This window comes from Rhinolophus ferrumequinum, chromosome 6 (genome assembly GCF_004115265.2).
Source record: "Rhinolophus ferrumequinum isolate MPI-CBG mRhiFer1 chromosome 6, mRhiFer1_v1.p, whole genome shotgun sequence".
Classification (NCBI taxonomy): Eukaryota; Metazoa; Chordata; class Mammalia; order Chiroptera; family Rhinolophidae; genus Rhinolophus; species Rhinolophus ferrumequinum.
The window spans coordinates 36,617,004-36,642,764 of NC_046289.1; the positions used below are offsets into that span (position 1 = coordinate 36,617,004).

At 34.5% G+C, this 25,761-nt stretch overlaps 1 protein-coding gene across 1 annotated transcript in view; it reads left to right on the plus strand.

Annotated features, from left to right (window-relative positions):
- EXOC5 (exocyst complex component 5) overlaps positions 1 to 25,761 on the plus strand; it is a 39,788-nt gene that overhangs the window by 1,426 nt on the left and 12,601 nt on the right. The window contains exons 2-12 of the mRNA XM_033107596.1: positions 10,774 to 10,868; positions 11,521 to 11,668; positions 13,491 to 13,685; positions 14,486 to 14,550; positions 17,133 to 17,161; positions 18,323 to 18,432; positions 19,717 to 19,761; positions 19,864 to 20,004; positions 21,044 to 21,126; positions 22,167 to 22,376; positions 23,625 to 23,772. Of these exons, the coding sequence (XP_032963487.1) occupies positions 10,774 to 10,868; positions 11,521 to 11,668; positions 13,491 to 13,685; positions 14,486 to 14,550; positions 17,133 to 17,161; positions 18,323 to 18,432; positions 19,717 to 19,761; positions 19,864 to 20,004; positions 21,044 to 21,126; positions 22,167 to 22,376; positions 23,625 to 23,772 (1,269 nt within the window). The remainder of the gene's footprint in view (positions 1 to 10,773; positions 10,869 to 11,520; positions 11,669 to 13,490; positions 13,686 to 14,485; positions 14,551 to 17,132; positions 17,162 to 18,322; positions 18,433 to 19,716; positions 19,762 to 19,863; positions 20,005 to 21,043; positions 21,127 to 22,166; positions 22,377 to 23,624; positions 23,773 to 25,761) is intronic.

Below are 25,761 nucleotides of genomic sequence, written 5' to 3' on the forward strand. Positions count from 1 at the left end.
AATTTTAATAGTAATTTTTGAGTGAAAGATTTTAAGTACAAGAAAGAATTTGGAAACATTAATTGTGTATCCTCAGATTTAAGTATTGGGAGATACATTACATTAGCTTCTCTAATTCCAAAATTGTGCCATCTGTTTATTGATTAACACAGGAGCAGGGAGACATTCTTTTTACTAAAAGCTTTTACTGTGTGTTGCTGGGCAAGATACTAAAGTAGTTCTGTAGTTCCTTGTTTTATTTTTTATGTGTTATAAACGTAGAAAACTATTTATGAACTTGAGATCTTAATGAAATACTTGAGCAGCTATTAATAGAAAACTTATTTTACATACAGTTCATAAAGCATTAATCTTTGAGTTAATGAATCCTGCTTGACATTCCCAGTTGTGTTTCAGATCATAATTATGTCTGTTTTTCTTTAAATGTTTGACCACACGAGTCCACATAACTTATTTGAAACTGTTTGATTTCTGCTTCCCTCCAGAGAGGGAGGGGAGGAGGTAGAGAAACATGTATTTTGCTTTCTAGGGTCTCACCATTTAGTAAATTAATTAAACCAAATTAAGGTTAACTTCACTCAGTAATTCCAGTTATGTGATAGCCGTTAATACTCTGACCAGTGATGATAGAGACAAACTAGTTCTGTGGCCAGAGGGTTCATAGATAAACCTTAAACATGCTTATGGATCTTAACTAATGTGACTTTCTCTTTCCTGACCACATGTAGTTTGTTGCTTCATCAAAATGAAAATCAATTACATTAATAGTTAAAATGAAATGTTAATAGTTATGATTAAGAAATAATGTCTGTTCAGCCCTGCAAATGGACTCTACTCTTGAATAAGTTTTTATTCCTAAGTGAAAAGTTGATCTCTGCTTTAGAGGGAGAAGGGAAAACAAACAAACCAAACCTCAGTCATTGCTGTTATTTCCTGTTGCCACTGCTGTAGGATCTAGGTTTTGTAGGGACAAGTCAGGGAGTGTCTTGTTCTCTTGCTTCCCTTTCTTAGTCACAGCTGGAGAACTGTGGAAAACAAGTCAGGATGTAGTCAAGGATGTTTTGTTTTTATGCATCCTGGTTTTAATGCACTATTAAATTGAAGTGTGCTTTCATTTTTGCACAGTGAAAGAGGGCAAGTCAATACAAAATTATGTTTTGAATCCATGAGATTTCATGTGTTAACTCTACTTTTAAAATATTATTGGTCCCATGAGACTTCCTTTTTTAACATAAATATCTTCATACAACAAAATAAAACTATAGGATGTTTCCTTGGTTGACAAATGGTTATTAATAGATTACTCAGCTATTTTAATAGTGAATATCCTGGAAATTGAACAGAATACCTTCTTAGTTTCAATCTTTCTAAAAAGATCTATGTGCAGTCTTTCTAAATGATAATCTCAGGTTGGACATTCTAAACAGGAATTCCTATGTGGTTTGTATTAATTACTCCTCTAAATATAAAAAGTGGCTGGGATAGTAAATTCTTTTTCTATTGCAAATATTCATACATATTTTCCCTCTTACAGCACTACTGAGGATATTGTGCTCCCTCTCACTTGCTATTTTTCTCTCCTGTTATTCTTCTGGATTCTTCCCTTCTCTCTGGGCAAGTTACCTTAATGGGAGAGTTCTTTGTTAACCAGGGTCAATTACCCATTCATTCAACAAACATTTGCTGAGTACCTATTAAATTCAAGAAAAATTGCCAAGATTAATGAGGCTGCATGTCTCAAAGGGCATGCCATAGAAATACTAATCTATGAGATGTCCTGCAAAAAACCCAAAGTGGGGGTGGGTGGGAGATGAGAGTAAGGGGGATCAAATATATGGGGATGGAAGGAGAACTGACTCCGGGTGGTGAACACACAATGGGATTTATAGATGATATAATACAGAATTGTACACCTGAAATCTATGTAATTTTACTAACAATTGTCACGCCAATAAATTAAAAAAAAAAAAGAAAAAGGCATTAAAAAAATTAAATTAAATTAAAAAAAACCCAAAGTGGTTAAGAGGCCAAATAAGTTTTGGCAATGGCATATTTTGCTTCATTAGAGATTTACAGTATACCTTAGTATGTTAAAGATTCTGAGAAGTTCATTTCTCAGACTTTTTTGACCATGATACTTTTATTTTATAGAGCTTATTAATTTTGTGAATTCCATGGAACATACTTTGGAAAATGTTGAAGTATATATGGAGTCTGCCCTTATTGTTAAATAGAGGGAGAGGAAATAGATATGTAACTACATACTCTTGAAATACAGTTATAGTGTCAAAGAAGTCTAGATAAAGTGTTGAGAGGATGGGAAAATTATCTCTGGAAGTGCAAAAGGATCAGAAGGTGGCATTTGAATGGTATATAAATGATAAGTTATACTTGAGTTTGTAGAACTGAGTTTGGAGGGACTTTTCTAATGAAGCAGACAATAAAAGCCAAGACGTAAAGAAGGTAAATGTAGACTCTGGAAGACAGAGGAAGAGTTTATTTTGGCTGGAGTGAATGTAACATGCATGAAGAAGAGGAGTGGTATGTAAAGTAAATTGGGGTTTAATTGTGGAGGTCCTAAATGCCAGGGTTAGGAATTTGATTTATTTCCTGTAAATGTAGGTGCTTTGATAATAACATTCGAGATCATGTAATTTTACTGTGTTTGACTTCCAGGTTAGAATTTGAATAGCCAAGAACACATTTTCACACACAAACACATTTGTCTCTTAGATTTTTAAACTAAGTTACAAAAGCTGTTTCAACAGACTTATTGGAAAAGATCTCTCGTTCAGTTAACTAGCTCAATATATATTAAAGAACATGAGATGCACAAGTAAGGACCACTCCTTTACCTTTAAAGTACTGAAATGCTACTTGTTTTGGCCATATTAGCTATTAAATAAATGTTTGTGGAACCTGTCTACCAATTACAGTGTCACGTATGTGAGAAAATGTGTACATTTAGCAAACATTTTATTGAGTACCTTATCATTCCAGGTACTGGAGTTAAAAGATGTTTTGAATTAAAAATCTAGTTGGAGGAGTGAAAGGAAAAGTGCTCTGTTTCTTTTCTCAACACTCTACCACTAGTCTCAATACTTTACCTCTGACACCAGTTTGTGTGGGGTTTTTCCCCACAACAATTCATTTTTTCAGCAGACACTGACTGGGTGTCCTACAATTCAGTTTAATTTTGACACTCTCTACCTGGAGTTAGCATTAGATCCCACAAATTAGGGCTCAGTCCCACAAGATGCGCCCACTTCAGGTAGCAATTTCAGTCCAGGTTGTCTGTCACCTGTACTTCTGACTGACTAGCTGTAAGTTGGAGGTTCTCAGGACTCCCCTCTTCAGATTCCTAATTCGCTAGAACTGCTCGCAAAACTCAGGAAAACAGTTTACTAACTAGATTACTAGTTTACTACAAAAAGATACAACTTAGGAACAATGGAAGAGACGCATAGGGCAAGGTATGGGGGGAAGAAATAGTGAGCCACCCTCCCAGCATCTTGATGTGTTCAGCAACCTGGAAGCTCTCTCTCTGAACCCATACTTTAGGGACATTTGTGGAGGCTTTATCATGTAGGAATAATTAATTATTAACTCAATCTGTAGCCCTTCTGTCCTCCATGGAGTATAGTTGGTGGGACTGAAAGTTCCAGGCTTCTAATCATGCTTGATCTTTCTGATGACCAGCCTCCATCCAGGAGCCCATCAAGAGTTGCTTCAGTAGAACAAAAGACGCTCCTGTCATCCAAGAAATTCCAAGGGGTTTAGGAGCTCTGTGTCAGAAACAGGGTCAACGACCAAATATTAGAACAAAAGCTGCTCCTAGCACCTTTATCTTTAGGAAATTACAAAGGTTTTAGGAGTTGTAGCCAGGAGCTGAGTACAAAGACCAAGATATCATGATATCACAGGGAGACATTTGTTAACAGGTAACAGTGCAGTGGAAGTACAGAATCTCTTCCTGGCATAATTAGGAAAGGTTTCATATAGTAATGACATATAAATTGGGTGTTGATAGGTAGGTAGAAATTTTTCAGGAGAAGGGCATTCCAAGGCAGGGATAGAAGATGGCTCTAATTTGTAAGGTGAAGTGTATTCAGGAAATACTGAGAAGAGGTGGTATCTGTATATGCATGTTTTAGGTGTGAGAGTTGTGGCTCCAAACAAGATATTGAGACCACAGGGGCAGTTTGGGGGAAGCTTTGAGAAGGCTTTATAGGCCATCTTTAAGGGAGCTGACATGCCCTTTTTTTTAATGGGGGGGAGTGGAGAGGCAGTTATAGGTGGGTGTAGCACATTGTATTGAATCTATTTTGGGGAAAGATGCTATAGGAAAATATAAAAGTTTGGTTGGATTTTCTCAAAGAAAGAATGTTAAATTAGGGATTTATGATCCTGTCCAATGGCTTGATGCCTTAATTTTTAATAGAAATGACCACAAACCCCATGTTTTTCTTATAATTGGTAGCATTTGTAAAGAGTGTGAAATGAATGTTTTAATAGAGCAACACCCTAGTAACCAATTATGTCACGTTGAATTTAGTATCTAGTATCTTAGTCTATGATGCATTCTTCTGACATCTTTGTTTTTGTTTTGGCAGTTTTTGCTTTTAATTACTGTAGTAAAATAGAAGGTGAAGATATACCTTTGTCAAGTTTGTAAAATTCTAAAAGATTTTCGGGGAGGGGGTGGATTCTTTACACGTATCTTTGAGAATCCTCTTGGGAAGACTTGGTCATTTCAAAGTCTTAGAATTTGTTAATTTGGCAGTCTTTTTCTTATTATAAATGCCTTTGTAGCAAGGTTGAGTATTAGAAAGCAAGGTACTGAGATTTATTTGGTTTTATAATCAGAAAGGTTTTTTGTTTGTTTTTGTTTTTGCTTTTTTGGAACTCCTATTACATTGGGATGAGTAGTAGATTTATCTTAAAGTCTGTGGTAATTTGATGGCCTCTGAAGATAAAACCTGCATTTTTCTTCCAGGACACAGTTTCCTCCTAATTTTCCCTCCTCTTCACTGGTCCCTCCTGCTTTGTTTCTTTTGTTGGATCCTTTTCTCCCCCTATCTCCAAATGTTGGCATGCCTTTCTCCCTCCCAGATGACCTCATCCAGTTTGGAAGTTTTTAAATGATACTTTAAAATTATATGTAGTTCCAGTTTCTTCCTGTTAATACAAACTTATTTTTCTGACTGTGTGCTCTGTGTTTTCACTTGTGTATCTAATAGGCATCTCCTACATATCACATGCAGAACAAAACTCTTGTTTCCCCACTCCCTCTTCCATCTTTCCCCAGTCTCAGTAAATGGCACCACCCACCATTCACACATTTGTTCAGCCTGCAAACCTCTGTGAGTAATCATGATTCCTTTTTAAAATTTCTTCCCACATTAATCCATCAGCAATTTGTGTGAGTACATTCTTTAAAATATCACGACCATTTCTCAGCACCCCTCCACTGCCCCCTCACAGACTTACGTCTGAGCCATTATCATCTCTCGACTGGACCACTACAGTGTTGCAGGGTGAGTTCTCTGAGAAGCAGACTTTGAAGCAGAGTTTAGTGTGCAGAATATTTGTTAGGAAGTACCCTTGGAATGAACATCTGTGAAGCAGCAGGGCAAGGCGGCAAGATTGTGCCCATGGGAAAGTAGAGCTACAGTGCTTGCCTAATGACAGTGTTGGTGGCCCCTAAGGGAGTTCTGGAACTAAAATGACCTATCAGAGTTGTCCTGCTTTGGACCAAAGTAGTCAGGCCTTTATATCCCCATCTTAGCCAGTCATTCCCCATGTTGGCAAAGGTATAACATTGAGGGAAGTGGCTCTTTGCAGCTTAGGGGATTCCTGAAAATACTGTGAGGTGAAGGCTGTCTGAGGACAGCACTGCTAGGAGCTAGGGCAAGTCCCTTCTTGAAGGGTGACCTGGATGACATATCATAGTATCTGCCACAGACCAATGCAGTGCCACTAGACTCCACTTCTTTATTTGTATATGGGGAGCAGCTCCTGCAGCATTCCATTTGGGGTTCTTATTTTGGAGGAAAATTAGAAGAAGGTTCGTGGGATGAACAGCATGTCTTGGGTTGCAACTCATACGCACTGTTTCTCTCCTCTATTTTCCATTTGAACAGCCCTCACCTTCAGCTGGTACTCTGCCATTCTTGGTGGTTTAACTGGTTGCCATAGCAGGGTTGCTGCACTTGTCCATGTACTTTTGAATTGGTCAAGGAAGTATTAAGAGATTCTCATGAGGAGAGCTATGTGTGAAACATATTATTCCCTGTACCCATTGTTTAATAACAGTCCTGCCTCCTCCTGATGATCAGAGTCAATTGCCTCTGAATATAAGCAGCCCAGGCAGCACCTATAGTTATAATTTAACGGAACTTTTATGTTCCCAGGCAAAAATGTTCCCTTTTTGGAGAGCAAGACCTCTAACCCTGTAGACCCCAGAATTGCAGGAATAGCAAGCACAAATTGGGGATTATTATAAGCAGGACCATTTCTGATTTTACTCCTTGTTCCCAGACTCATGTGTTTTTCCTTTTGGGGACACAGCATCACATAAAAGTTTTTAGTTCATGATGTATACACCATCTTGGAGGATGGTGCTCCATCTCTGTAGAGTATTGTCTCTGAACTGGTGCTTCAGCTATGCCTTCAGCAGTCTGTTCCAGCGCTCTGTCAGACTGGTAGCTTCTGCGCCGTGTGATTTGTAATATGACCAGTGGATCCCATGGTCACTTCCTTTGCCATAAATGGGTCCTTTGGTCTAATGTGATATGTGGGATCTCATGCCAGGGGAACAAACACACCCTCTGAGGAGAGGCGAACCCAACTCAGAATGTTTCTAATTCACGTCAGAATGAATTACTTTTGCAGAATGAAAAGAGCCCAATGTAGTCAAGCCACCAGATGGCTGAGTCGTGTACTTGATGGATGGGGCTGTTTTAGGGCTCAGAGTTGGTCTCTGTCACTGTTAGGCTAAATATTTGGCTTTGACAGTAGCTGGATCAGCCTTGGTAAGTAGGACCTTATGTTGATGGAGCCATGTAGTTTCTGTACTGTTTGCTCTGTTCAGTGTGCTAGTGCTGGTCAGAGGCTGGCTGATGTCAACGGACAGAGTCAGTGTGTCTACTTGGTTGTGTAATTCTTCCATGGTGGATGTCCTCTGGTAGGTTTTAACATGTAATACAAATATCTTCACACTTCATGCCCACTCTCATGTTCCATCCCCATGACTCTACCCCCGACTTCCCTGTCTTCAGTCTTCTAATCGTTTTCCTCTGATAGCCAGGCCCTTTGCCTTTGTCTGTGAATCCATATACTGTATTAAAACCTCAGGTCAGTTCTCTGTCCACCCAAGGGAATGACTAGGTATATTTCCTGAAGCTTTGCCTATTGGGAGGATGTTTTTCTTGCCACTGAATTTCAAGGCCACCACCTCTAAGTGAAGTTGTAATTATAGCTGCTGTCCGTTTTCAGTTGGCACCCACATGCTTAGCCAACTCTCCATGAACCAAGCTCAGGCATTTTCCTTCTCCATCAGCTGGTTGGAAAAGATCCCGCATAAGGCCATAGGTGTGAGTTGAGGGAGGGATGCTAGTGCAATAGTGGTGGAAGACATGGGAGTTTGAGCTATCTACTTATGCAGTTTGCTTTTTCGTCCTGTTCATGTTTTGATTTTGGGTTTACCACTTCCACCTTATGATGGATAGATTTTGGGTCACTTGTCATTTAGTGAATCTATTAGACCCCTGCTCATGGTGTATAGTTCCGGAGACATGGTCACATTGTGTTCTGTGGTCAGGTGTGCCATCTCTACGAGGGTCCAGTAGCATACCAGCTGTTTCTCAAAAGATATATAATTCTCTGCTGATGATGGCATGATCTTATTTCACAATCCAGGGATCTGTGCTGTGATTATCCCACTGGGACTTACCATAATGCCCATGACATTGTTTCTCAACACTGATACCTTAAATACTTTAGTAAATACTGATTAATACGATAGGGTCTGCTAGGTTGTATGGCTCAGACGGCAGAGTTGGTTTCATGACTTTTACTTTTGCAGAGCCTTTTCGTGCTTTTGTGTTACCTGATAATATGTGCTAGAGCATGTGTGGAATATGCTGCCTCCAGAACCTGAAAAGGCCTACTAGGTGGTGTATGTCCTTCCTTGTGGTGGGAGGTCGAAGAATTTATCCTTTACTTTTGATGAGATGTCTGGTATGCCCCTGACTACCTTAAAATTTTTACTGATTCAGTGTGCCCTTGAATCTTTGTATAGTGTATGTCCCACTCTCTGGAGTACGTGTATCTTTACTCCTCCAGTGTGCTAGCCACTGCTTGCTTATTCAGCCCAATTAGCATGACATCAATGTATGATGGATCAATAAGATGTTCTGCAGAATGTCCGTATGGCACAGATAGTGTTAGAATAGAGTGTAGGGGAAATCACAAAACTGTAAATGTATACTGTTGTCAGTTCTGTGACTGAACTGTCTGATCTCTTTGTTGATAGGAATGGAAAAGTATGTAACCGCCAAATCATTGGCCATATACCATGATATATTACGTTGGTCGATTTTGAGTTAGTTACCCTCCAGGATTTGTCTGATTTCTGCAAAACCCAGACTGATGAATTAAATGAGAAAATGATGGATAACATCGCCCCTGCATCCTTTAGATCAGACTTACAAGCCCTTGGGATAGTTGTCTGTTTGTAAAGTTTTACTGATACACGGCCCTGCCCATTTGTTTATCTGTGGTTACATTTGTATTATAATGGCAGAATTGAATGATTGTAACAGAGACTATATGGCCCACAATCCTAAAATAATGTCTGCCTCTTTAAGAAAATATTTGCTGATCCTTGTTTTAGAGCTTAAAAAGTAGCACTGACTTTTGCCATTACACTTGACTTACTACATTGAGTAGAGAGGGTCAATTTCAGAGACTTCTATTTGGACTTCCCACTGTAGTAGCCCTTACTGTATAGACCAAGTGCCCAATATGATGGTAATGATGATGATAAAAAGTACAAGGTTGTATATCATACATTGGTCTTAATTGTCACCTCTCTCTATATCCCTTCCACATGTAGTTTCTGTGATCTTGTCCATGCTTACTTCTCAGTCCTCTAATGGGTTAAGCTCTGTCTTCTCTTTCCCTAATGGTCTGGAAAGCTATACATTCCATTTTTGTCTGGCTGATTTTTCTTCATTCTTCTGGTCTCATCTTAATTCTGGTTCTCAGAAAGTTTGCCTGTTGCAACACCCACTTCTTGCTATTTCTTCCATCCCTTACTATCTTCCCATCATCTCTGCTTCTGTTATATACTTTCAGAGCATCCAGGACTTGTCTTTCCCTCACATTTATCACAATTGTAATTAGTTATTTCTGTAATTACTTAATGTTGTCGTCCTTACTTAGACGATTATTTCTATGAGGCCTTGAATTCACTATTATTTCTTTGAGGTCTATTGAATTCACTTCTGTATTCTATACTGCCTATCATAGTACCCAGCATGTAGTAGATGCTCAGTAAATATTTGCTGAATTAATGAATATCCCAGTTCCATCCACCAACTACCTACTGAGTTAACAAGCCACTCAGCAATTTTAATACTGAAGTTTGTGCATGCATTTTTAATTTTACTTACCAAATACTATTGTATTTTTTATATATTTTTTCCTATTAGACTGTGAGTTTCTCAGTGGTACAGTTTGTACTTTATACATCTTTTTATTCCAAAGCCTAACAGAGTGCTTGGCACTGGCAATTTTATTATTCAGTGAATGTTTATCAATGAAAATGTTTTTAAAGTACAATTAACAAATGGGAAATTTTATAGATATAAGAATTTAAACTGGAATCACCAGCAAATGCTCCTGATTAAGTTACATGTTAAGTGGGAGGCAGTATATGGTATTTATTTGCATGAAAGAGGGTAGTATGGGAAATATGTAAATTATCATGTATTGTAAAAAATACATTATCAGTTGATGGTTAACATTTGAATGTTTATTTTCTTTTTTGGCCCTTCTACTCTAATATTATTTTATAATTAATGCTTTTTTCCTGAGAAAATTTAGAAAATTTTGTATCCTGCCTTTTTCTTTAGATTTTTATATATATGAGCATTTTTCTCATTTTATTAAATTTTTTATAACATGATTTTAATAGGAATGTAGTTTTGTATCCTGTAAGTTTACTGTAATTTTTCAGTAATAATTTTTTTGAATGTTTAAACAAAGTTTTCAATATTGTATGTAATATTCAATGAACATTCTGCAAAAATTTTTGCTTTCATAACTGCTTTTCCCTTAAAATTTTAAAAGTAACATTACTGGGTTAAAGAGTAAGAGAATCTGTAATACTTTTAATGTTACCTAAGTGTTATCTATTGCCCTCCAAAAATATTGTATCTGTTAACATTTCTAACATAATGGGAGTGTGAATTTCATACCCTCTCTTGCATTACATATTATAATTTTTAAAAACTTTGTCATTTTTTGAGATAAAAATGTGATAATTTGATCTTATTTGAGTACTAGTGAAGTTGCATACTTTTTTATTTTTCTTGACCATTTATATTTATTCTATAAATTGTGTGTTTTGCTTACTTTTCCAGTTTTAACTGGTATTAGTAATTTAATTTCATTTTAAGTTCTCACATAGTAAAACCTGTTTCACTTTTGTGTTCTTAAGTTACCTTCTATGAAACTTTTTTAAAGAACATTTATTTTGTTAACTAGGAGCCTTTTGTGGCAGATGAGTATATTGAACGTCTTGTATGGAGAACCCCAGGAGGAGGCTCTAGAGGGGGATCTGAAGCTTTTGATCCTAAAAGGTGAAGTAAAAAAATTGTTTTCATGGACCCAATCTAGTACAACTTTGTAATTGGAATAGATGTGATTTGGAATTCCTTTCAGTGTTCATGTAAAGGGATTTTAGTTAACAATTGGTTATTAAAAAAGAAACAAGTATTAAAAGTTTGGGATTGATTTCCCTCGCCCCCTTTACATTCCTTTTGTTTTAGAGAAGAGTTTTAATTGGTATGAGGGAAGGGATTTTGTCACATTATAAGAATTTAATATTGTCTCTAATTAGTAATAGAAAGAGTTGGTGTTACCTTTAAATAAACCTTTAAATTACCTTTAAAATAAACACATGTTGACTATATTGTTTTAACTATAGTTGTAAATTGGGGGAACAAAAAATCACTGTACCCTGGAATGCACAATATTATTTTTATGTTGTACATTTACCTTTTGACTGTTTTTTTGAAATTGGTTTCTATTCTGGAGGTTATTGGAGATTTTAGGTGAGGTTTTCATTCATGCCAGAGATAATTCCTAACAAGATGCTGTAGAGTTTAATATGATCATCCTTACTTAGTTCAAGAAATGCTTGTTAATACCTTATTTACAATTATAAGTGAACTGGCCAGTTCCTAAAATTAATCATATGGATTGATACATATTCTCATTTTTATCTATTAGGTTATTAGAAGAATTTGTAAATCATATTCAAGAACTCCAGATCATGGATGAAAGGATTCAAAGGAAAGTAGAGAAACTAGAGCAACAGTGTCAGAAAGAAGCCAAGGAATTTGCTAGGAAGGTACAAGAGCTCCAGAAAAGCAATCAGGTAAATAAATATTTAGCTAAGTAATGAATAGTTTACCTACGGTATAATATCTTTATTTCCTTCTGGTTTTAAGTTCTTAATAAAAGTCTAGTAAAATGGTAGTAACTTGTTGAGGTTTCTCCCTATTGTTCCCATGCCACGGGATAAAATGTTAATGAATTGTTTTCAGACACTCTGGGCACTGGCTTGCAATTGAGTGTTGATTGGGGATTACAGTGCTCTCGTCTTAGGATGGGGTAGTATCTAATGCAGTATGGTCCTTGCTTCCCCTCTAACAATGCAAACTTGCAAGAATGATACCTTAGCCCACCTGTATCTTTAGGGGCTCATTATTAGCTGGGATATTTAGGGTAGTCATTTGCATTCTCATTTAATCATAAAACAAAGTAATACGAGACCAGCTATTGCCTGGGTCAGGTTTTCCCTAGAGGAAACCTAGTCTGGGAAGTTTCATAAAAGTCATTGAGGTATGTGTCCCAATGAGAATTCTATTGTAACTGTGGGACAAGCGGATGCAGAATTCTTCCTTAGTCCATTTTGGAGTAGAACAAAATTACTAGACTGGCCCTGGAGCTAAGTAGACTTTAGCCCTTTCTTAGTTAGGCCCTAGACTTAATCTGGAACCTCCAAACCCCGTTCACAGCCTGAGTTTGATCTGAAACTTGATTGCCCTTTATAACTGTGTAAGTTTGAGGAACATTGTTTAGCTCTGCTGCCTCCTGGGGGGCTGTTTGTTCTTTAGTGTTTAGGGATTAGCAAACTGATCTCTGCTCAGATTTCATTTAGATTCCTTTAGTTAAGCATATATGGCTGTGAGAAAATATTTAATAAAGAAGTCAGTGATTTACATAAGATAGAAAATGTGTTTTTAAGTAGTTAAGGTGATAGATTCCAAATACTTCTAATGCAATTTTCCCTTGATAGTAATAGTAATAGTATTAGTAGTTAATCTAACAAAGTCTGGATCCAATCTGCTCTGCCAAATATTAGCTGTGTAATCTCACACAACTCAGCCTTTCTGTGCCTCAGTTTTTTCATCTACAAATAAAATACGTTGTTGCGAGGATTAAATACGGAAATACATGTAATATGCTTAAAACAGTAAATCTTTGCAGTTTATCCCCCTCAATTTTAGATTAGAACAAACGTACCATACTAAATTATCAGCAATTTTGTTATTGGCAACTCAAAGGCATTCATGGTACAGAATTTTCATCTACCGTAGGACAATCAGTGACCCAGGGAAAAGGGGCTAAGAAGTAATGTACCTTTGCCTCAGTAAAAAATTTGCTGCAGTCTTCTGTTTTCAAAGCTGGGCAAAAACCATTTTACCTTATTTATAATGCGTTGCTCTTTAAATATTTAAAATAAATTTTTGTTAAATATTCTTTTTAATCTATGTCTTCTGACATTTTGGGCTCATTTTAGTGTAGTAGCAAGTGAGTTGTTCAGATGACTGGTCCCTTTTATTTCATTGTTTTCACAATCATTATTTAGGAGTAAGTGTTGCTAGGAAATTTGTTAAACAGATGAGTAGTAAGTAGCCATGTTGTTTTGTAGATTAGCAAATGTATTCATGATAAAATATGATTTTAATAGTTAAAAATGTAAAGTCTGCAACTTTGTTAAAAAGTTTTCAGATTATGTGATGTAATGGGCATGAATTGTTTTTGTGTATCATCTCGTATATGTAACTTCTATGTTACCTTTACGTAAGTTTGAGAGCAGTGACGAGTTAGTTGGTGGTTTCGTTTCTGATAGACATTAACTTTATAAACTAGGTTCTGTCATTGTATTTTATGCTTATGCACATTTTTTCTAGGTTGCCTTCCAACATTTCCAAGAACTAGATGAGCACATCAGCTATGTAGCAACCAAGGTCTGTCACCTTGGCGACCAGTTGGAAGGGGTAAACACACCCAGACAACGGGCAGTGGAGGCTCAGAAATTGATGAAATACTTTAATGAGTTTTTAGATGGAGAATTGAAATCTGATGTTTTTACAAATTCTGAAAAGGTAAGCACTGTCAGAAGGGTAAAAGCAAATTACAGCATTAACAACAATATCCTAATTATAAACTACAATTATTGCTTTCCATAGTCAGACTTCAAATCACTGAGTAGCTGACTTATTACAAGTTTTTATTGTTCTGAAATGCAAAGTAGTGCACTTGCCTATAGATTGCTGATGCAGTGTTTATATTCAAATTTTTAATTGCATTGCTTGGTATTTTTGTTGATGAAATTATATGTGGCTTAAAAATGCTGAGGTATCTGAATTAATGAGTGTTTCTTTTCTGTAATTGACTTTTAATATTAACAGAATTTCTATTATTTTTGAATAGTTGCATTCCATTGGATGAGGGGGTGGTCTAACCTAAATCTTTGATAAGTTGAAGTAACATTTTTGTTGTTGTTTTATTCACTTAGCTTAAAGTGGGATAGATGCAGCAGTATGACCCGAACTATTTTCATGAATTTTGTTTATCCTTTTTGGGTTCATAAACTCAGAAGAAACTTGCACTTCTGCTTTTAGCAAGCAATGAGTTAAACTTTTTCAGAGTAAACGAACTAAATTTCATTGGGAAAGGATTATGGCATAAAATCAAAAGATTTCAGTGCTGGCAAAGCAAATGTTTATGTTTTATCAACTCGTTGATACTTCAAATGCATTCCTGTTCACAAAGTTTTATTTGTTGTGGATTTTAAAAGAATATGGGTTGAGGGTCTGTGAACATACTAGTATTTTCAAATATAAATTTGTTTTTTATATACATAAGGGTTTTTAAAATTCTATTGCTTTTATTTTTTTAATAGATAAAGGAAGCAGCAGACATCATTCAGAAATTGCATCTAATTGCCCAGGAGTTACCTTTTGATAGGCAAGTTTGTTTCTTAAGTGCTAATTTGGATATATGGTGTAATTTATAGAATAAAATTGTATTTTTCCCTATGTGATTTTGCTCATTAATTCAACAAGAATTTATTGAGTACCTCATTTGTACAAGGTGCAGTATACAATAGTTGATTGAAAAAATATGGTCTCTTAATACTTAAATTTAATAATATACCAGGAAATAATTTTAATTCTTTGTTTTCCTTCTAAAAAAAAAATTGATGAAGGAGAATTTTGAAATTGACTAAAGTGAGAGTCTGAATTTTCATTTTTTGGACTTTGATCTCTAGGGTCAAGGGGCCATTCAGCATTCCTATCTCTAGATGAGAGTTCTTAAGTTTTGTGGGGTCTTAGGCACCTTTGAAAAACTGGTGAAAGCTATAAAGTTTCTTCAAAAAGTTTAGGTACACACAGATTTTTGTATACAATTTTATGGAGTTGTAGACTTTTTATCCTATCCACAAACTTATCCCTAGGGACTTCAGGTTAACCCCTGCTTTATCCTAAAAGAAACTTTGCTGAGAAGCAAATTTTTTAATGATTTTCTTTAGTCTGTGGAATGTCAGATGCATTAATAAAATCTTGGTAGTAATAGTTCCCCCATGTGAATACCTGAAAGAAATAGGTCTTCCTTTATAATAGACAATATGTCTGTTATTCTTTTGGTAATACTTGATGATCCTCTGGTACAGGTAGAATGTAAATGTGCTGCAATACTTAATGCTTGACCATTGTGTCCCAAAAATAGAGATTGAATTTCTTGCCCCTAAAATATATCTTATTTTACTCTGAGCTCTGTGTCATCATAAAGGAGTAGCAGTAATGATCATCTTTCATTTAATTAATTATTAATAATCTCATACTTGCCCAGCATTATCAGTAATGATTTTTAAAGTCACCCATAAAAACCTGTCTGACTTTATCTCATTTCATAGTTGGACTGTTTACTCAAATGGGTAAAATGTGTGGCTCACAATAGGTGCATGATAATTGTTGGCTGCTTCTCTTACCCCCTCTTCATCCTATTCTTCCTCTGCAAAACACACACGCATGTACTCATCGTCTTCCACTGCTCAATTACCGTTACATGCACTTCTTACAGTTGTGTTTTAGCCTGTCAAGCAAGCCTTGGATTTGCATATATATCCTAATCAGATTTAATTTTTTCACAAAGATCAATATGGCCTTACATGCGTCGGTGATCTACCATGCCTTTGATATAGTCACGCCCCGCATAATGTCGTTTTGGTCATCCATGCACCACATATACGATCGTGGTCCCATAAGATTATAATGGAGCCAAAAAATCCCTGTCACCTAGTGATCTTGTAGCTATTGTGACAATGTAACACAATGCATTACTCACGTGTTTGTGGTGATGCTGGTGTAAACAAACCTACTGTGTTGCCAGTCCTATAAAAGTATAGCACATACAGTTATGTACAACACATAATACTTGGTAATGATAATAAACGAGTATGTTACTGCTTTATGTGTTTACTATACTATACTGTTAATCATTATTTTAGAGTGTATTCTTTTTATTTATAAAAAAAAAGCTTGCTGTAAAACAGTATGCTGTTACCCCAGCAGCAGCCTCATGTATCATCTTATTTTTACCCAGTCTTTTGATTGCATCGTTTTCTCTTGTATTGTTTTATAACATGTTGTACAGGCTTATAGACTAGGAGAAATAGGCTATACCATATAGCCTAGCTGTGTAATACGCCATCCCATTTAGATTTGTGTAAGTATACTCTATGATGTTTAAATAATGGCAAAATCGCTTAACAATGCTTTTTTCAGACCCTATTCCTGTCATTAAGTGGCACATGACTGTGTATCAGTTTTGTGTAACTCTAAATTTTTATTACTTTCTTCATCTATCTTTGGCATATCTTTTGCCAGCCACTTTCCTCTTTCTTCAAACTCATTACATGGGATCTCAACATTAATTTTCTATAATGCGCATTCCCTTTGGTATTTTCAACTTGAAAAAATTCTAGTGTGTGATATGTGTGACAGAGTTTGCAAAGATAGAATGATTAATCTGCTAGGCACATTGCTGTGTCCTTCTTATGGCTTCTATTTTATTCTAGTTTTAAAATAACTAATTTTTATTACTTTTTATCATTGTTTTTGTTTTTAATAACAATAATGGAACGTTATATGAAAAAAATCCCAGCAGAGAGGAGATAGGCAAATATCAAGTGAATTTAAAATGCCAGTGACTGTGAGTCGGGACAATAACTCAGTGTTGGGGCTGGCTGAACTGTTAACGCCTCATACAATTCCTCCCGCTTTAACAAGGGAATTGGTTATTCAATGTGAATTTTCTAAAGAACCAGCTCCCCCATCTGAACTGCCCAAATTCAGTTTTGTCACCTGGCATGCTTCCTGTCAGTACTCTTTCCATTTAGCTTTGTCTTTTTGTCTTTTTTTATGATGACCCTTAGTACAGAGGGTTCCCATAGATCCCCAAAGCCAGGTTCCCTTTCTATTAATATTTTATGTTACTATGGTATGTTTGTCACAACTAACGAACTTCATTGGTTTTTTATCTTTCAGATTTTCAGAAGTAAAATCCAAAATTGCAAGTAAGTGGGGTTCTAGTTATTTAACTATATTGAACAGGTAATAAAATTACTTGTGTAAAAGAAAAAAAAATAGTAAAAGTAGAGATAGTGGAAACAGTAACATCCTTCTGCCCTGTCGCTGAGTTTGATTCCTCTTCCTTGAAGCAACCATTACCATTATCTTGGGTTTTCTTCCAGGGTATTTTATAGATATTTAAGCACAAGACATAAACCATGTATATATGTATAGAATTTAGTTCTACTATCCCCATTTATTTAAAAATAATTGGTAGCATATTATACCAGTAGCTTTATACCTTCTGTTTTTAATTTAACAGTGGATCTTGGAGATTGTTTTGTATCCATACATATATGTACTAAAGCAGTTTCTTTTTTTAAAAAATGCTAAGCTGATAGGAGCATTTTAATACCTATTTAATTCCTTATGAGTTTGATTCTTGTCGATCTTTGGATTCTATTTTAGGCAGATCATTCTGGGTTTCTGGCAAAGCCGTTACAGTTGCAGGCTCCATGGTAGTCTGAGTCACTGTTTGGGAGGCTGTTTTGCATGGGAGGTTCAAAGAACCACCTATTTCCCCAAAAGTGTTAGAACAAGGATGACATAGATACTTGGACTTGCTGGCAATGTTTTTGATCACTGTAGGTTAGTCCAAAGTTCATTTGTTCATTCCAAACCATAATAGCCTCAAAAAGGTAGTAAATCAAATATCACATGTTATCTTAAGGTGAAATTTGGTATTGAATCCACCATTATTTATGGTAAAGGTATCTCAACTCTAGTAAAGATTTCTGTTTTTTTCCTCATCCTTTCCATAGTTTCAAGTTTAAGATTTTTCCTTTATCTTGCTATTAGAAATGACATCCAGGAGGTTTTCCCAGTCAGTTGCTTTTTATAGTAATAGTTGTAAATGACACTCAGATTATGGGAGCTCTGCTGTTTTGCTAGTTGGGAAGATTTTTGTCTTGAAAATACATATTTATATACCATAGTATATTATAGGGGTCTAGATTCACTGCCTGTAATATCACATTGTTTTTGTAATTCTTCCAAAAGAAGACTAGATCCACAGTCATTATATTTGTAAATAATTAATATATTAGTAAATAACTTGGATACCTTGTCTGTCTCATTGTAGCTAATGACTTTCTTCTTATTTTTAGGTAAATACCATGATTTAGAATGCCAACTAATTCAGGAGTTTACCAGTGCTCAAAGAAGAGGTGAGATCTCCAGAATGAGAGAAGTAGCAGCAGTTTTACTTCATTTTAAGGTAAACGGTAAAAACTAAACTGATGATTAGTCTTCACGACTGAGGAGATTATATGAATTCTATATATTATAGTCTCTGATTTCCTCTATTACAATGATAATTTTCATTGTTTTGAATAATTTGAATATATATTTCATATCTCTATAAGTGATACTAAATTTTAGGTATTTAATACTATTTAAATAAGGATTTTTTGTTCTGTAGCATTAATATTGTATCAAATATCAATATGTATATTTGATACCAATATATTTAGAGCTATATATGAATTTTCATATAGTTTGACATAGAAAATCATATTGTTTGCCTTCTTGGTTTGTAATGGTTTTTTTTCCGTCAGTCAAATGTTATGAAATAGGTCAAAAACAAGAAGACGTGACTTAAGGTCAAGTCTTCCTACTTCTGGTGAAATGTAGGAAGCAGAGAGTAGATGGAATGTGACGAGTAAAAGACTTAAATTAAATCCAGAGGATCTCAAGTGGTAATACAAAGGAATATTGTGTTACAGAACTATCTTCCTGGAACTTGAATTAGGGAGAGAATCCCTGTATGGAGTGTACTTCTGCAAACAAAGTGCTTAAAGAAATAGTGCTTGCTTCAGTCTGTTTCTTTAGATTTGTATCAGATTAGGGAAATATAGGCCATTTATTGAACTTTTCATTGAAGTAACATCTGAGTGTTAAGAATGGCTCTTGAGACAAAAGTATATCTTATATTGCTTACTTTACTTGTTTTTATGTATGATTTGTTAATAAAACCTAATAGCTTCATGTGACAAATTATTTTATTTAAACACATTCTGTTAAAATGGATTCAATTTTTAAAGTAAAATTCCAGAATGTCAATTAAATGCAGCCCTGTCTACATTCTTGCAAGGGAAGGCAAATGCTTTGAATCCAAGAGGAAAGGAGGAAATATATATACATAAAACATTTTATCAAGACCTGAACATGCATTCCCATGTGTGTGCATGTTCTGGAGTTAAAGAAGATGGCTAGGTGATGATAGGATAAAATGACTATAAAGAACTCAATTATACCTCAGTTTTCTTCTTTCAGTCTAGAATCCTACAAGGATCTGAACCAGCTAATCAATATCGTAGATAGCACCTGGGAGAAGATACCTATATTAGGTTATTGGTTTTCTACAATTAATTATGTTTAAGTTCAACAACTATTGGCCATCCATTGGGACATAGACATAACTTTATTACATATAATACCTCTTTTATTGAGATTATTACTTTAACAGAACAGTGATGATGTATTTCTTTCTTCTTCATAGGGTTATTCCCATTGTGTTGATGTTTATATAAAGCAGTGCCAGGAGGTAACATAACAGTAGACTTTATTTATTTATTGGACTTTATTTTATGCCAAATTGTGTTTTAAAAAATATGTATTTACTATGTAAAATGCCTCTGCTGTTTAGGGTGCTTACTTGAGAAATGACATATTTGAAGATGCAGCAATACTCTGTCAACGGGTGAACAAACAAGTTGGCGATATCTTCAGTAATCCAGAAACAGTACTGGCTAAACTTATTCAAAATGTGTTTGAAATAAAACTACAGGTAATTTTAAATAATGACTAAGTTGTTTTTAAAAGCAATATGTGATTTATCTCTACATTGTGAAAGTTTTTAAAAAATTAGTTTACTTATGTAATGCCCTTAGGAATAGTAATCTTATTCGGTGAAGGGGAAAGGAATGACAGTGTCACACTTTCTAAAAAATATTTTGTTGTTCACCATGAAAATATGCTAATCACTAAGTGTCATCAGAACATATGTTTGAATTTTGTGTTCCAATAGTAGTAGTAGTAATAGTGGTAACAGGTTGAGTACGGTAGCCTCGGGTTTTTATTTTTGTTGTGTCCTCACCTTAACCAATAGATGGCATTTGTGAAATGGAATGAGAATTACAAGTGCAGTCTGCAGGTTTTTTTATAATAGGGTACTACATGAAAAGAAAAAAAGCCCAGGAATTTAATTTACAATCTTTACTCCCATAGTACTATACTTTAAGGCAACATTTTCTAACCTATGTTTGCCACTAGATTAAGGAACATTAAATAAGTGTTTGTTTTTAAAACACAATTCAGGACTTTTAATAGCCTTTCCAGGTACTAATGTATTTGTGGTTTTCTAGAATGAGGTTGTAATGTGCAGCATTCCCCAATTTTACAGTAGTGCCTGTTGATGTCTCAAGGAACGAACATTAGTGTTAACCCAGACCACAGTTTGGTAAATGGTACTTTAAGGAATTAACTATATTGGTATGCCCTCAGGTTTTGTTTCTTTGGGTTTTTCTTGTTGTTATTGTTAAAATGTACTTCATGAGTCGGGATAGGCTATTTTCTCAAAGAAAAAGATATTTTGAAATTCTTAATACTTAGTCACAAGACTGATACAGACATACAAATAAATATAGCAGTAAAAATTAAAAACCTATTTTCTTTTCGTTTCATATTGTTTTATTTTCTATGCATTGCCTTTTCCATTGGATTATAAGTCAGAACAGTTTAAGAATGTGGAGTAATTTTAGAGGGAAAAAATCTTGACTGTGTAATTTAATATTTACTTAATTGATATTAATGTTGCTTTTTTTTAGAGTTTCGTGAAAGACCAGTTAGAAGAATGTAGGAGGTCTGATGCAGAGCAGTATCTCAAAAATCTCTATGATTTATATACAAGGTATATTTTTAATTACTAGAAAACAGTAAAAGATCTCATGTTATTTTTTTCTAAATGGAAAATGAGGAAGTATTCGGGTATTTTTGAATAACAGTTTGTCGGATAGCAAATATGCCTTTAGCGTTAAATGCTTAGCTGCATAGACTAGTATTGTACAAGAGCAGCATTCTTAGTACATTAATTTAAGGAATTGGATATATGTTTTATATTAATGTACTTTAATGAAACATAAACCTTTGTTTACTTTGTTTAAGACTTGAGAATTTTGTTTCTGATTTTAATTGTAAGCTAATTCACTGTTCTTTTTTTTTTTTCTCTAAGAATTACTGTGATTACATTTATCTACCGTTAAAATTTTATAAATTGACAAAGGAAGTTACAAATTCTTAAAAGAAATGACAATTTCAGCTTGAAGTCTGATGTGAGAATCTGTCTTGGTCTTTTGTAAAGGGCAGTGTTACACTTAGAAATATTATTTGAAAAGCTTCATATGGAATTTTTACCCAACCCTATTGCTGTTATTCTTCAGTATCATTGTTTTGGGAAGATGGTTTTCAAAAGTAACCGTAATGCAGAAGTTCATATCAACAACAACATTTTTGTGAGCCTGTCTTCAACAATGGGAAACAGAAACTTAGAGGAAAGTCCACATGGACAAAGACAAAAAAGAATGAACAGGGAATAGACCTCTCAGAATTCTGACTTGAGTACCACGTCATGAATGGCATTAGGGCATACTTGAAGCCATTCTACCACTTGTTGCCATTTATAGACTAGTTGATTGCTTCAGTTTCCTCTCCTAGTCATTCCTAGGAGTTTATGAAAGTTTTCAAAACCATAACGTTATTTGTGATAGTCATTCTACTTTACATATAATCCTTACAGCTGCTTTCTGCTTTCTAAGTACCATCTCAGGGTTTAAAAAATAGTGGTTTAACATAGGCTGTTAAAGTCATATTGTAAAAATATATATATTTCTTAGTATTGTTACTATACTTAAAATATATATTAATCTTTTTTCCCCTTTTTTCCATGAAAAGAACCACAAATCTTTCCAGCAAGTTGATGGAGTTTAACTTAGGTACTGATAAACAGACTTTCTTGTCTAAGCTTATCAAATCCATTTTCATTTCCTATTTGGAGAACTATATTGAGGTGGAGACTGGATATTTGAAAAGCAGAAGTGCTATGATCCTACAGCGCTATTATGATTCAAAAAACCATCAAAAGAGATCCATTGGCACAGGAGGGTGAGTGTTTTTGTTAAATATCATAGTTCAAACTAAAGACATGAAGAACTTTATTATATGTTTGGACAAACGTCAAATATTGACAGTTGTTGGAATTTTCTGAAGAACTCTTTTAACTCAGTTTGTTTATACTATTGATCAAATCCTGTGTCTCAAACCACATGTTCAAATAGCCTAATATAACATGATTAAAATGTAAAGTAGAATATCAGTATTATAAAGAGTTTGATAGTTTCTTTTGTATTTTCAGACTCAGTAAATTATTCCAGGTTATTAACTCGGAAGCATATCATTTTTTTGTTGATAGTTGAAGGTGTGGAAAAAACAGCAAATATTTCACAATTTAGGTACTCTGAGTTTTTTAATGACTTGTGCATAAAATTATTTAATATTAATACCTTAAAACTTGTGATTATTCGCATACTAGAAGAAAGTGATTTGCTGTAAGATTTGGTGGCACCTCAGTAATCCAGATCTCAATTGTCTAGAACCCAATTGATTTTAGGGTGAAGCAGAATGACTTCTGTGGAACCATATTATTGGGTCCAGAGTCCACATACTTACACACCGAAATCAGTTTCTTGTTTTCCAGTTTGTCATATATTAAATAATGATCAGGAGAAGTTAGGAATAAAAAGTGACATCTGAAAGGCAGTAGCAAATAAAGGAAGGGAAAAACTAAAGACCAATCATAATAATTTAAAAAAAATTAGTTTGCAGTAGTCTGGAGCTATATAGTCTAGGAACAAAAAAAAATCTAACTTTCCAATGATACCACCAGACAATAAATGTTCAAAGTGAGCTTTGGTCATTTAGAAAAGCTAAATTATGTTTAATATATTTTGTTTAACAATACTGAAGAAATGTGCAATATGTTTAAATGTATTTTTAAAACACTAAAATTTTAAAGTTTATTTTAAGCAGGACCGTTAGTTACCTGGAATATTAACTTAATTGGAATAGCCCACTTCCAGTGAAACCAAACAAGGAGTTTTTAGCTGTTGAGTCAGAATTGTAGAGCTGAAAGAGACTTGAGAGATCATAATCACAAATCTAATTGTTCAGATGAAAGTCTTCTGCTTAGAAATTTAAGACTTGCTTCACTTTATAGAAGTAATTATTAGAATTAGAACTTTTAGGTTCTCCAGACTATTGGTCCATTTTTCTTTGTTGATGTATACTAAGTTTGAGACTACTTGAAATTTATGTAAAGTGTTCTTTTTTTCATTTGTTGATATAATGCACTAGTATTCAAGATTTGAAAGAGAGAATTAGACAACGTACCAACTTACCATTGGGGCCAAGTATCGATACTCATGGAGAAACCTTCCTGTCCCAAGAAGTGGTAGTTAATCTTTTACAAGAAACCAAACAAGCCTTTGAAAGATGTCATAGGGTAAGAGTAATTGTAAATTCATTTTATGTATACGTAATTACGTATTTTAAGTTTTGCCTTGTTTATATTAAGATATAAATCTGCTCTCTGGTTAGGAACAACTGTTTTTTGCATTAAAAATATAGAGGATTTTTGTTTTAGAGAACAGAATTATTTTAAAATTGTTTAGAAGTACGTTTGTAAAAATGTTACATCTGGTGGGTGGGTGATGGGTATATTTGGTACAGTAATATCTTTACTTTCTGAATGCTGGAAATATGTTAAAATATTTCTAAAGCCTCAGATCATCTAACACAAAGCTGTCAACATATTTATTGTTTGAATCATAGCATCTAACTCTAAATCATGACCTTGTGTCTGGAAAGTCACAAGATTGAAATTCAGTTCAATTTAGTATAGACTTTCTTGTCTAAGCTAATCAAATCCATCTTTATTTCCTATTTGGAGAACTATATTGAGGTGGAGACTGGATATTTGAATCTGATCTAACAAATACTATTATGTGCTTACTTTGTCCCAGCTGCCATGTTAGATTAGACACTGAGGGTATAAATATTAGACAAATACACTACCTTTGAATAGTGTGGCGAAAGATGGTAGACATATAAAGAATTAGTACAAGGTAGCTATGCACGGTTGGGACCAAAGAGAAAGCAACCATCTCTGCTTGGGTAAGAAATTGAGGAAGAGTATTTATCAGGGAAGACTTTAAAAAGAAAGGGACATTTGAGTCCTCTGTGTCTTGAAAGCTAAATAGGAAATCTTTAAGAAGATGATTCTGGCAGGCTGTTTTGGGTAGAGATAATAGTACATATACAAAGACATATACACAGATCAATGTTGCAGCATGAAATGCTTGAAATAAAAATGTACATGGGAAGAGCAATAAGAGAGGAGGTTGAACAGGTAGACAAAAACTCTTTATATGCCATGCTTAGAAATTTGCACTTGACCTTGTAGATGTTAATGGCAACTTTAATGGATATTAAAAAGGGCAGTGTAATGAACAAACAGACTGGTGTTTTTTTCCTTTCTTTTTTAAGAAATAACTTTGAGATATCATTGACATTCAGTAAACTGCATATATTTAAACTACACAAGTTAGTAACTGTGATAAATTGTGTGAACATTTGTGAATCTATAACTACACACAAATTATGAATAATGAACATATCCATCATCCCCAAAAGTTTCCTTTTGCCCTGTTAATAATCCTCCTTTCCTTTCCCTCCTCTTCTATCCTCAGTCAGCCACTGATCTGCTTTATATCATTATAGATCAGTTTTTAAAAAAGAAGGGGACATTTTTATTTTTTGTTAAAGAGGAAAGGCAGCAATATTTTTATTGGTGTTTTATATATTTATCTTACTACAAAAACATTACCTATCTACTAGAGAAAAGTTTCAAAGTACAAAATGGTATAAAGGAAACTAAAAACCCTCTTGTAATTCCAACACTAGTTACTGTTATCATTTGACATATCTTCCAATTCATACATTAAAAATAGGGTTAAGATTACAAAATAAGTATGAATTTATAATTTTGGATCCCATTTTTTCACTTAACATTGTTTTTCTCTATTAACTAAGAAAAAAGTACTGCAGAATTTAGTTTTGAATAGGTGTATCATGTTCCATCATTTGGGTATTTTCCCCTATTCCAATAGCAGTTTTCAACATTGGAAATAACATTGTGATAATTTTTGTGGCAAATCAGTTTAAATTTCAGATTATTCTCTCTACATAAATTTCTAGAAGGGGAAAAGACACTGATCCTTTAAGGTTATACCTTCCTTGATCTTTTTTTTTTTTAATAGTTAGACATTTATCATTTATATCCCTCACAGTGATAACCCCCTCCCCCCATCCACTACCCCTCTGACATCGCACACAGACATTCCATTTCCACTGTCTCTATTCCTAATGCTGTACTCCACTTCTTGTAACTAATATATATATAAAATTATATATAAATTATATATAAATTATA